The sequence below is a fragment of the Hippichthys cyanospilos genome, chromosome 1 (assembly GCF_059441005.1).
Source record: "Hippichthys cyanospilos isolate Australia breed blue-spotted pipefish chromosome 1, RoL_Hcya_1.0, whole genome shotgun sequence".
NCBI classification, from domain to species: domain Eukaryota; kingdom Metazoa; phylum Chordata; class Actinopteri; order Syngnathiformes; family Syngnathidae; genus Hippichthys; species Hippichthys cyanospilos.
The window spans coordinates 25,035,915-25,049,622 of NC_142369.1; the positions used below are offsets into that span (position 1 = coordinate 25,035,915).

Here is a 13,708-nt window from a genome sequence, read left to right on the forward strand (position 1 = left end):
AATTCTCAGTAACTCTTTAATCCGATCAAACTTTATGTAAAACAATACAGACGACCAAAGCGCTGTAAAACGTATCAAACAAAAATGTCTTTGTGCCCTTTTCTTCAAAAGGCAACAAGAATAAAAATATTAAAATCAATAAAACAATAGAAGGGGCAAACATATACAATTTCGAAACAGCTGGACTTAAGTATGACACCGGCAGGGGGCGCCCTTTCCCTTCTGAAACCATGTGGCGGTGTGGTGTAACGCCGAAAGACTTCCCCTGTGCTGGCTGGGCGGAGTCGCGTCTTAACAGGCTGCTTGCCAGTGAGCCGCTTCGTCATGGCGGCCAGAAAGCCTCGCTCTGTGGCCAACCCTTTGGAGTCCGCTATCACGTCACCCAGTGAGAGGATACTGAAAGAATGCCACAATTTATATGTCGACAGCGAAAACGGTAAATCATGAAAAGGGACGTGGCCGGGCTTGAGCTTTCGGCTAAGTTTCCGCAACAAACATGAACAGCTTAGCGTTTTAGGATAGTACTCTATCAGATATTTTTTATTTTCTCTTTCAAATTCTCAGCGGTTGCTTGATTTCGTATCCTACTATAGATACTGACCTAATGAAAAGATATAGTTTTATGTTTCTGTAGTTGTACTAGCATGTGCCATTTGACATTGGACACTGGTCCTCTAAAGTGGCTGTCACTTCTGACTCGTGGGGAACACGCTGCTGAAAAGTTCATTTAGCTCTTTTAAAATAAACATTGAAGCCTAGCGATTTAAAGGTAGAATGAAATATTAACATACTAACATATTAACACAGAGATCGAGATTGAGGACAGCACAAGGTTATATGTATTTCCATCTCTGTACCCGTGTTATTACTTCTCAGTTTCAACTTGTCATCCGTAATGTCACTATGTTACCTTATTCTAGAGTACACTTTGCAGTCTTTTGCTCAGCTCTAGAGCCGAATGTGGCTCTTTCATCCTGTTGTGACTCTCGGTGACTCTCAGCATTTGGTTTTCCAAATGTGATTGTAAATATGCTCTTGCAACATTATTAAAGAATGTTTTCACGAGCGGTAAAATGATGACAAAACAGGTGGCATTTTTGGTTTGCATTTTTAGGTGTATTGCAAAAGTTTGATTTTAATTTTACGAATAAGAGGACTACTTAAAAATGCATTTCATTGTTATTTATTTCATTATGTGCAATGCTATCCTCACTTAAGATGGTAAAAAAATAATAATTTTAAAAGACAGTCGAAATGGATCTTTGAACAAAATATGCCAACACTTGGTCTAAGTCAACCCTCCACCAAGGCTTCACAATCTATAATTGTACTGTACACCTTTACAAATACCACTCATTTTGCATTTTTTAATCATCTTATTAAATGATGACCCGGTGTAATTTATTTAGCTGTGCTGTCAATTGACTTGTGTCCAATGGAGATGCTCATTAATTGCACTACCTTATGTTCTCATGTTTATTTTCCAGGCCTGGTCAAAATAGCAAGCAGCCTCGGAGTGCGTTTACTGCCCCCCAGAAAAAAGATCATTGTGATGATAATGGGGAACCACTCTGCAGGAAAGAGCTCCTTCATTAACTGGTAAAAAAAAAAAAAAAAATATATATATATATTCAATTCATCACCCTAAAATTGGCTTCTCCACTGTCTCATGCCCTTAAATCGGGGGTCTACCCACCACTCTCGAGCCACATGTGTCTTTTTCGTCCTTCTGTGGCTCTCACTGACCTGAAAATAATCTGCACTTCATCCAAACCATTTGAACTATTGTAGTTTGTTGGCTTTATAAAAGTTACATGGAGATTGTGGTAGTTTTTAGTTGTTAAATGTTCGTACAAGTCAATAGGTTTGGAAACACATTAAAATACTGATTTTATTTTTTCCATTCATTTTAAATAAATGTTGAAGTCATCCAGAGATTTCCGACTATGTTCTACGATTACAATTTCTGACTAATGTTCACGTAATCTTTTATTTTCTGTTCAATACTGTGGATTATCAAGGTTTAATCGCTAGAATTTTCTGTTGAATTTGAAAGTGTTTCCAAACTTTTGAAAGTAACTGCAAATATTTTAACCGTCCATTCTTTTGCAACTATATTATATACGAACTGTAACAGCCTTTCATTCAACTTGCATTTTCGGGTTGCTGCAGATGGATCATTTAAGTTTGGCTTTAATTTGATTAATAAGAGGACTGCTGAAAAAAGCCATTTTATTTTTTTATTATTATTTTATATCCAGTGTTCTCTTCACGTTGGATGTCATAAAAGGTTCTGAGGCTCCCAGTATTTTTTTTTTTTTTTTTGAGAGTCAAAATAGCTCTGGACATTGAAGGTTGCTGACTCCTGCCTGATGTGTTCATGTCAGACTTTTTAGTCTTGGAAGCAAGTTCATTTTGTTTGATTCCGTTTAATAACGAAGATTATAAAAAAATACATTTCTGTTTTTAATGTTCATCCAAAATATTTATTAATTACGAACTGAGACACGATCACAGAAATAACGACATTTTGAATCTACTTCTAAATATATAAAATGTTGGGGGTAGCTTCTGTCTTATGCCTCAAAAGCACAGCTTTCAAATCCTGCGAAAAGCAGCCCAAACATTGAGTGTGTATCCGCAGTATTTGTTGTTTTTTCAGGTATGTGGAAGAGCACATCCAAAAAACTGGTGTTGCCATTGAAACACAAGGCTTCACATTCATCACAAGTGGGCGCAAAAGAGAATCATTGACGGTATGACGTGACTGTTACACTTGCTCAGTTGAGGGAATGCCTCAATCTAGCTGTTGCTGTGAAATTTGGACATCTTTCGTGAACGTTGATGAAGAGATCCATTCATTATTTGCTTACATTAGCAACTGACAAGCTATCCCTTAAAAAACGAAAAGTCTAGCAAGATACAGAGGCTGGTTTGGAATGGTGACTTAAACCTGTTGTGTGTGTGTGTGTGGGGGGGGGGGGGGGGGGGGCATTTTCCTTATAAGTAGTTTTGTTTGCAAGTACGTTCAAACTAATTGCAAATCTATGTTTTTAGAATTTAGCTTACAAGTAGGTTTGGAACAGTTTGCAAGTATTTGTGAATGTATTTGCAAGTTAGTCTTTCTATCTGCTTTTTGAAATTGTATTTGTCTCCTGGACACGACTTGTTGAAGTAGAAAAGCAAAAAAAAAAAAAATCTTCTATGCTCACTGAATTGGCATTACTTTTGTATGATAAGCACTTATTTTTGCAACAATGCCACAAAAGCTGAAGAAAATGCTAAAATCCCAAGCACATAATTAACTCTTTGATGTATGATTCTGGTCAAAGCTGTCTACATTGTACCGAATTTCTTCGCGTCAGAGCTCCCCTACCGATGTTAGTAATTTACATCGCTTTCTTTTGACATTTTTTTCTGTTTTTTTGCCAATTATCTTACAAAACAAGTCTACCATCGTTGGACAATAGTACAAACATTCTTACAGACCAGTAAGGTAGGTAATATGGAGTTGTCATAGAAATTATACACTATTTCTCTATGCGACTGATTAAAGCGTTAGATGTACCCTAAACATAAGCAACAACGAATGCAGTACGCACATAGAGCAGTATAAACCGACGCAGCAGACACATTCCTCCTCAGCACATATCCTTCTGCTTTGGTTTAGAAGATGAAAATGAATAATTAGTAAAGCAAGCACTCACAGGAGAGAGGGCTGGCTGCAAAAAAAAAAAAGACAAAAAAACTACTGAAGATCAATTCTCTCACTCTCTCTCTCTCGCTCTCTCTCTCGTGCACTCTCTCTCTCTCTTTCCTTCTCATGCTCTCCTTTTCCCAGGGGAATGCAACATTACATCTTTATCCCCATTTTCGACCGCTTCTTGAGTTCAAAGGTAAGCCTTTTATGATGTTAATACATAGACGGAAACCATACTGTAGATAAATTTAGAGATTGATAGACAGGTGGGTCAGATTTTTATAAGTTGCGTTAATTAGAGAAGTATTAGTTTTGGCTATTGTAAATAAATCAAGGCAATTGTTCTCAAGACAATTGCTCAAGAACGGCGAGGCGATCGTGTCAGGGAGTGACGTGGTCGGGATGCATGGGTGGGGAGGTTAAAGGAAGGTGGGGGCAGGCAGTGATATATGTCTGTGCTGTGGGAATGAAGATTCACTGGGTGCTGGCAGTATGGTGAGAGAAACAGGACGGTGGGGAGTGGCAGGAGGAGCTGCTGACAAACGCCCGACCGTCAGAGACAGCCCAGCAACGCACCACAACTTCGCCACGCCGGCAGATCCGCTCCTGGAGTACAAGCTTGCCTTTGATTTTGAGCTCACTGCTACCACTTGGAAACACCCTATAGCATAGCATGATGAAGGCATATGCTGAGTCTGCTCAGCAATCGAGGATGACTCATCACAAATGCAGTATAGGTGCTTATAGAAGAAGCTGTTGTTTATTTCCTTTGGGTGACTCTTTAAAATCAAGCGTTTGTTTGAGCCAGCCTAAGAGGTTTTTCAATATCATTTTCATTAAGTGCATGTGATTGAACCTATGTAGTTCAAGAAGTTTGTTTCTCAGCATTATTACTGCTTCATACACATAATTTGTGGCTGAACTTTGTCAAAAAAGTAGCAACCGTTAATCAGAATTTCTTTGTGTCCGATTTTTTGTTGTTAAGAGCTGGTGGGGGAATAATGAGGATTTTTGGAATCTATGATCTATATGTTAAATTCTATTCCTTGGAGAGTCGCAACTGTCTTGCCAAGTCTTGTATCATTGGTATGCTGCATGCAGCATGTATGTCTTTTTGCATTTGCGCTCGCTGATGGATATATTGATATGGTGGGCCATGCCGTTGTGATCGCCATAAGGGAATGCTAATTGTGCCACCAGTATCTCTGCTGTGTGCAGCACAAGGATGTAAATTGTGGAGCCTCTTAACACCTGCTTTGCTCAGTGTGCAGGCGTATGTGTGTATGTGCGTGCATGTGAGTCTCTGGTGTGTACGTCTCAATAGTGGGTCCTGTTCTGCTGGGTATATTGAAATCTCACAGTGCGTTGCCTCACAGTCGTTCTTCACTGGCTAGCTTTATGTCCCACGCCCTACGCTAAAGCTGCCAGTTGAAGAGCTGTTGTGTGTAACCATGACAACAGACTTCATCACACAAGGGATGGTGAAAAACTGACTAGACAAATTCATTTCTAGGAAGCGCTCAAATTGTTGCTGCCCACTTTTTGCTTCCAGGAATTTGTGACATGAAGTATTATTACTTTTTCATGGATGTTTTAAAATGTTGTTTTACGTATGAATGTATGTTATCTGTATACTATATTGTATTACCAGTATATATTGTATTATCCAGGTGTGATGGACTACCTATCTGCAGAGATCTCCACATCAAAGCAAAAGAAGTTCAGCCTTGTGACTTTTGTGGACACACCTGGCTTGGTGGACGGGGACATGATTTACCCTTTTAATGTTAACAGTGCCATCACATGGCTGGGTATGTCTGCATAGCACTCCGTGCTCACCCATGTTTGAGCTTGAGACGACACTCTTGCTCTCTTCTTTTTCTGCGCAGGGGAACAGTCTGATCTGATATTTGTATTCTTTGACCCGATGGGCCAGGCGCTGTGCAAGCGCACGCTGAACATTGTGGAGAAACTGAGTGAGAAATGTGGAGACAAGCTCTTGTTCTACCTCAGCAAGGCTGATGAAGCTGGCAAGGAAACGGATCGACAGGTAATAGAATTGATAGTATCCTTTTTTAGCTACAGTACATGACATATCAATAGAACATAGCTTACATATATAATGTGTGTGTGTGTGAGTATGTGAGTATGTGTGTGTGTGTGTGTGTGTATATATATATATATATATATATATATATATATATATATATATATATATATATATATATATATATATATATATATATATATATATATATATATATATATATATATATACACACACACACACATATACTTTTTTTTTTTTTTTTTTTATTGTAGAGAGTGATGATGCAGATCGTCCAGGAATTGTGCCGCCGGCCAGGTCTCAACAAATGTGGTTTTGAAATGCCAACAATATATATTCCCAACCCACAGAAGGTAAACTTTAATCTGCATTGTTTTCTGCAATACATATGCAATGTACACCGATCGGCCAAACAACACAATCAAGAACTCCGCCCACACAGATAGAATAATGCTGCACCTGCAAAGACCTGCACGTTTGCCTCATTTGTTTGTTGAGGCAAGCTTTACTGATAGAGCTCCTGCAATGTCAGACCAGTCACTGTTGTTAGTTTGCTGCATAACAGATTTATATTGTAATTTATTAAATCTCAGATCACGGTCTTATTCTCAGAATACCATCTTTCAAGGTTGACCTGTCCTTCGGGTTTTACATCTATATATTGCCCTGGAAAGTGATCGATTTTCTGGTGGTTGCTGAGGCCTGGAGAAAGATAATTCATATTTTGCAATAAGAGTTGAGCACAGGGGGTTGTAAACTAGGGCCACTGATCAGCCCACCTTTGTCGGTGGCTGTGAAGTATTGCACCATGCTGATTTACAGCCACAGCAATTCACTAATCATCCTCCATCTTAACTGGACCCTCGATTTAATGATTGAGTGCAGTTTCCGCCCTCAAAAGTATACTGCAGTACATGGCTTTGAGAATATCCTTGATCAGATGCAAATTAACACCAAATAATCAGCTTTTTTGTGCTTTTACTCAGCCTAGCCGCTGTGTAAACCAGATTGATGGAGTGTGTCAGACCATTGAAAAGACCATCAACCAAGCTGTGCAGAGGACTTTGGATCAGTTGGAGAAAGACTGTGATTTAATTTGCTCCACCATTACCAGCAGACTACAACAGGACAGGTGAAAAACACCAACTACAGCAGAACATGATTACAACTAATTTTGTCAAATTTGCTCACTGTATAGAAGGGCTTCAACTCTACACAGGAAAACGCAGGCGAGATTGAAAGCATCTCTTTTTTTTTTCTTCACCTGCAGGCGTGATGCCACTTATAACAAAAGTGTCCGCGTGAACTCATTTGTATGCGGTGCTTTGGGAGTCTTCCTTCCTCTTCTTTTCATCCTTAGTTTCATTGTGAGCACCTTTTCCAAAGAGCAGCTGAGTGAGCTCGTGGGAGAAGCACCAGCACAAACCCTTTCTATCTGCTCTGTGAGTCTTCCTCATATTCACCAAATATTTATAGGTACACCTGCACAGTGGCTAAACGTAAAAGTTCAAATACCTGCGTATAATGTGGTTAAGTGTCACGGAATACCTCAATGGCAGAGTTAATCAAAACTAAACTTACCTTTAGCAACTTCTCTCATGCATACAGTTTTACCTCTATCTCTCATTTTCATATCCACCTCACAGGGAATAGTGATGTACTTATGGGACTGGATACCGGAGGATGGACAAGTTGTGTTTGTAATATTCTTTGGAGCCTTTTGCTACCTCCTGCTTTTCTTAGCCAAGCATTTTTCTGGGTAAGTACCCCTCAAAAAGTCAAATAAACACACTCACACAGTGGACCCCGGCTTACAAAGTCACTGGCTCACGTTTGTTTTCACCTTACAACATGGACTGCAACGTTTTTTCTTTCTTCCCCTTTACGCTATTTGTTTCGCCTTACGACATCAAAAACGATAACTTCTCTTCTCAAACCTGGCGGTCGGTGTGTGTGTGTGTGACCGCGCTCATACGCCACTACACACGTCACGTCACTGCTTGCGTCACTACAATGGTGGTCTGCTATTGGTTGATGTCACGACTCCCTAAGATACACTACACAACACTACACTACAAGTAAAACAAAGTATTGGTGACGTTGAATTTAAAAACGTCTTTAATTAGGGAATTAAAAAACTACTATCTTAAAAAACTTATATCTTGCATTTCCTGGCCAAGAGCCAATCAGAGAAAGAATGCAAATTTTTTCTGGATTCCAAGAATGTTCTTATCAGCGAGAACCCTGATACCTCAATGTCACAATCTAAATTTCATTGTATGCGAGTAAAGTCGACAAAATAAATAGTTGAGCAGTCTGTCTTTTTGTGGTATCATTCCTCACATATTTTTAATTCAAAGTCTGTCTCATGCTCTAGCCAAAGGTACAAGACATTAACAAAAAAGGAGAAGAGAAAAATGATAGAGTACAGTGATTATGTACTGGATATCGTCAAGACCAGGAAGGTAAGTCTTTTGCCACTTGGGCTCTTTGTGAACTCTCCACAAAGACAGTTATGTATTATGGCTAATGTGAACAGGAAGGTAAGTAATTGTCAGCGCTTTTGTGGTCTTTTGGCTTCTTGTGAGCAAATGTTGTAAAAACCATATCTTCATGTTTTAAATATTTATTAACATTTGCACTATTAACTCGACATTTAATGTTTGCGTTGTTGCTAATGTCATTTGGGCTTAATGGAGTTGTAGAACAAATTTGTCTGCAACCCTGCAGTTATAGTTTTATACGTAAGCACCCTCATAATTTCTGAACCTAAATGTTACATTTCCTTCACTCCACAGGGTAGATTGTATGACTGGTACCTCCAGCAATGTGCTGCAGAGTATGACCTTTGACCCTGGGAAAGATAAATGTTCTTCACATACGTCTGTACATCAGCACTGTGCTGAAAGGTCAGTTGTTTGGACAAAAGCTGTTCTGTGAGGAAACACTGGGAAGTTTGGAAAGATACTGACAATCATTCAGCAAATTATGCGGCCAAGAGTGTTGTGGTGTTTTAGATTTTAGAAAGTGCCTTTGCTGTTCAGTATTGTCAAGAGCCTGTGATTGTAGTCATTTTATGGAAGAAAAACAAATGTGAAAACCTTTTTACAGTAGATAGTTCTTGAATGTAGCTGGTTTACAAAGGCAGAAAAAAAAATCTGTTCTTAAAGCTTACTGCGCTATCTCTTGTTCTTTTTGGAAGAACATTATGCAATTTTAATAAGAAATGCTGTTGTAGTGACTGGGCATTATTGCTGCGTATTGTTCTAAGAACACTCCTGCCCTTGTTATCTCTATTTAGGCTGGGTATTGATTCAGATTTTCTAAATCAATGTGATTCACAAAGAGCTCATTCTGATTCATGATTCACTTTGATTTTCGATTCAGTCAAGAATTTCTTGTGGTACCAATTTTACTTTCATATGGAAGACATTTTCAGAAGAACCAATGCCGCACATAGTAGAAACGCTCTATTTTGGTTAGTTGCCGAAGAGCTGACAACACTTACCCATTTATAGAGAGACTCATGCATTTCTGTCTGGTGTCACACTCAAGACTTTGAATTTATCACGCTAAGAAAAAGAATCAGTGTGAATAAAAATATTTCGACACGCAAAATGACTGCAGGGCTGGCCTGCCTTCAATGCATTGCAGTTCCGCCTCCCCTAGTCTCTGACTGGGCGCATCCTCCCGCGGGTGCATTCCCAGCGGCGGCAGCCGGTGGAGAGCGGGGCCGACCGAGAGGTGTTGTTCATGTTCAATGTTCATGTTCAATTGATGTTGCACGTTGGCTGTTGGATGGGGAGTAGTTGTGTGAGGGGATCGTGTAAGTCGCATCTAGTCCTTGAGTAATGCGGGAACTTATAAGGGATTTGTTTCCCCCATTTTTTCTTTCTAAGTCCACGATATAAAAATAACATGATGTAACATACCATCAATGCGTGTGGACGTCCATGCAGTAGCCTTATCAAGCTTTTTTCTTTAACCTTTCCTCGGACGGAGTTTGCGTTGTGATTAGCTTTACTGAATTATTCCCATCACATCAAAACTCTACCAAAATCAACATGGCACCATTTAAAGAATTAAGGATGCAAAGGAACCGTTTGTCAGTTACGCTATCATTGTATGATATGGTACAAGTCACTGCTAATGTGAGGACAAGATGTATGTTCAAATGCTCTTGGACACAGGTGGATAGACCTTTGATGCGTTAATAACAATAATAATAATAATCATAATAATAATTGCTCAAAAAAGGTTGTTTCAGTTTTCTAGGATTAACTTTAAAAATTTGCAAATTGCTCCCCAATTAAGTCAGCATCCCCACGTAACTGCAACATCTGCGAGTGTGCACACTCCGACATGTGTAACGTCATTTTGCGAGACGTGCACGAGACGTGGTGTTCGACACAACCCCCACAACCAACCGACTGATGTCTCACTCCCAAGGTCTGGTCAAAAGTTGACTGCCCTGCTTTTATTAATCACGTATTTTATTGAACAGGATCAAAGCAGTAAACAATTTCATGGCATGGTTAACTTATAAAAGGATGTATAGCAAGCTTAGTGGTATTCAAAAACCCGCGCTAATTTCACTTACAATCATCTAGGCTTGAAGAATTACATATCCAATATCAATCAATAATCCATATGACTTGCAAGAAGAGAGTCTTGGGAAATTTCATTTTCATAGATGTTATACAACCAAAATGAATCAACTAATATCAATAATAGAGCACTTTAGCTAAGATACAGTACCTTCACAATTAGCACCACAAAATGTATCGACATTAGGTTGTACATGGGCGCATTGGAAAATTCATTCTGACGTTCATGGACTACCCTGAAAAAGGTGTTAGTTCCTGAAAACACCCTCTTATTGGCATACATGTTTAGCAACCATATACAGTGGGCCCCCGGTTTACGAACTCCCTCTTTTACGAACTTTTCATCTTACGAGCGTGGACCGCGGCGTTTTTTGTCCCCCTCTTACGCACAAACCTTTCGTCTTACGAACAATCCAACATGCCAGTCAGTGTGTCCATACTATTTTTTTCGCTTTGCTGCGTCAACAAAATTAACTATTCACGCATGACACGGAAACGCCGATATGCTATTGGTCCTATAATGTCACACTCACTGTCTCAGTCACGGTGTCAGTCACGGAGATGCCGATATGCTATTGGTCGATTAAGGTCACAGTCCCGGTCTCACTCACCGAGATGCGGATATGCTATTGGCCGGCGTCACGTCAATCACAGAAATGCCGATATGCTATTGGCCGAAATCCTTCAACTAGCTTGATGGCACAGCTGGTCGGTGTGTTGTGAAGACTTTGCAAACTTTATCTGTTAGACATGGCTTCTAAAATTGCTACTATAAAGGAAGAAGTAAGAGAATGATGACAATAGAAACAAAGCAGGAGATAATAAAAAAATACGAAGAAGGCGCACGCATAGTTAACCTTGCTCGTGAGTATGGCCGTAACCGCTCGGCAATCTTCTAAGGGCAAGACTTTCCTTGCCGGGGGAGGGACCTCGGTCAACAACAAAATGGAGAGGCTTCTTCTATTATGGATTAAAGAGAAGGAAATCGAATTAATTAAATAAATAAATTCTGCGGGTTGGTCTCTGCTCCCCTCCGCCTCCACCCAGCTCAAGTCACGTCGCCCCAAAGGTAAATGTCATTTTTCCTTTGTATATTTATGTTATTTACTTTAACTGTACAGTAGATTATGTTACTAATTTTTAATATGTGTATAAAGTCGTGATGTTTTTACCTAAGGTTTTTGCACGCGTTGCACGCATTCACTAATTAACATAGGTTTGGATTGCCCGTCATACGAGCAGTTCGAGTTACAAGCGTAGCCGCTGAACGGATTAAGTTCGTAACACGGGGGCCCACTGTATTCTCTGTGAGTTACAGGCTAATTTATGATTTTTTTAATCAATATCTGGCTATGAGAAGGGAAAAACAATTTTTAAACCGAGCCCTAATCTCCATGATTGTACCACATCCAAAACATTGTAGTGTATCTCAGTTATGCCACACCTCACACAATCTAATGAGCTACAATTCAAGAGCTGTAGAAAATAAGACATAACGTTGTTAAAGATACAGTAATGTTCAGTTTTCATTGACATGATCAAATAATTGTTCACAAAATCTTTGTGTATTGTTGTGATTGTAGTTTACAGTGGTGCATTATACTGAAAGCTTTTTCTCATGCATTATTTTGGTTGGATTATTTAGACATGAGACTGTGATGCAGTTCAGTGCTACACAAAATAACTTTACATTTTCACTTTTTTTTTCAATTAATAGCTCTTTCACAGTGTTAATCAGGACCGATTGATTCTGTACTCCCGCAATGTCCAAACAAGTTTAAGAGGCAGCCCTGTAATTATAGAGCACTTTTTATCAGACTATATTTCATATATTTCAAAATTTTCTACACATGATTATGCTCAATTAAAATATTGGTAATATACAGTACATGAAATATGTGGTACGTATGCAGTGTTCCCTCATTTATCGCTGTTAATGGGGACCGCAAAACCCCTGTGAAAAGTAGAATTCGCAAAGTAGTGTGTCAAATATGGTTACTAAAACCCTCCGTACCTTTCTTTCCCGTGCCCAGTAATTTGCTAACCATAGTATGGAGGCTTAACAGTCTCTTTATGGACACAAATAGTATTTATTTATTTATTTCAACACATAGCATCATGCTTTCAGTGAGAAATGAGGCTCCAAACTCCCAACTCACGCTACAGCGCAAAGCGCACTAGCCCCCCCATTTCTGCATGGCAGGTCACTCTGTGCAGTCTGGTAAAGTTTTTGCCTCCCGCCCTTATATAGTGCCAGACGTAGAAAAGCATTGGTTTAGTTTGTAGCAAAAGTCATTTGAACAAGATTATGTATGAGGGCTGTAAGATTGCTTCAGACTGAGCGTGGAAGTGTTGCAGTTCATATGCTCTGCTGTGAGGTCAACGCGAAGCATCAAGGCTGCGAAAGATATAAGTGCGAAGGATAGCGAGGGAACACTGTATTCTTTGGTTTATTTTCTAATGTGTAAATGGCAACAGCTCATATACTGGATCTCATTATATTGTGCAAGTACAACTGAGTTTTCAAAAACATTTTCAAAAGTTATTTTTAAAAATAATGCAGTCATGAAGGCAGTATGAGCGGGGCAGCAATAAAGTGTAATTCAAGTTTACAGCTTTGATCTTCTCTTAAGATGTCTATTGTTTTATAATACAAATACTTCAAAAATCACTGTGGCAACAACTGGAACAAAGTTTTCCTCTGACACGCTAGACCATAGCTGTCGACCTCAAGTCTTCGAGGGCCGGTGTCCTGCATGTTATCTGGTTTTCTCTCCCTAACACACCTGATTCAAATGATGGGCTGAATAACAACCTCTGCAGGAGCTTGAAAGTGATCCTAATAATTTGCATCAGGTGAATTTGAGAAAGATGGCTGGAAAACCTGCGAGATCTTGACCCTCGAGGACTGGAGTTCGACACCTGTGCTCTATGCCTAATGTTGACTTTTTTTCTAAAGCATATGATGAAACATTGACTGTGGTGTTACATTTCAATGTCCACCATTCCACTATTTTAGTGCCATTACTATTCCTGGTTCATTGTGACATGGCATAAACATAAAATTTGGGAATACTATTTTTTTTATATGAAAACATGTAATAGCCTCTGGTTGTGTTGGGTGTGTGAGTCTCAGTGGTATTTATTTAAAGTATGCATACTTATCTGTTTTTATGTGGTGTGAAATGTAGAGGAATAAAAATCTCATTTATATAGAAACATCAGACTGCCTCAGAGAATGAAATATGTCAAATGAGCACATGAACTTTGACACCTCTTTTAAACTCATTAAATATTTTTTCCAGACAATTTTCTCTCTGTGTTGTGCTCTCT

The 13,708-nt window shown here is 39.2% G+C and overlaps 1 protein-coding gene across 5 annotated transcripts in view; it reads left to right on the forward strand.

Annotated features, from left to right (window-relative positions):
• The first annotated feature begins 282 nt into the window (after window positions 1-282).
• LOC148429817 (uncharacterized) overlaps window positions 283-13,708 on the forward strand; it is a 35,544-nt gene continuing 22,118 nt past the window's right edge. For 3 of the 5 annotated variants that reach the window (XR_015865846.1, XR_015865847.1, XR_015865852.1), the window contains exons 1-12: window positions 283-436; window positions 1,488-1,599; window positions 2,663-2,756; window positions 3,842-3,896; window positions 5,371-5,511; window positions 5,590-5,750; window positions 6,023-6,121; window positions 6,755-6,900; window positions 7,039-7,210; window positions 7,415-7,527; window positions 8,146-8,233; window positions 8,567-8,677. Coding sequence is in view for 2 of the 5 variants with exons in the window: in XM_088416651.1 (XP_088272777.1) it covers window positions 325-436; window positions 1,488-1,599; window positions 2,663-2,756; window positions 3,842-3,896; window positions 5,371-5,511; window positions 5,590-5,750; window positions 6,023-6,121; window positions 6,755-6,900; window positions 7,039-7,210; window positions 7,415-7,527; window positions 8,146-8,368 (1,428 nt within the window). In the remaining 3 variants the exon portion in view is untranslated. The other 2 variants (XM_088416668.1, XM_088416651.1) reach the window with 2 other exon arrangements.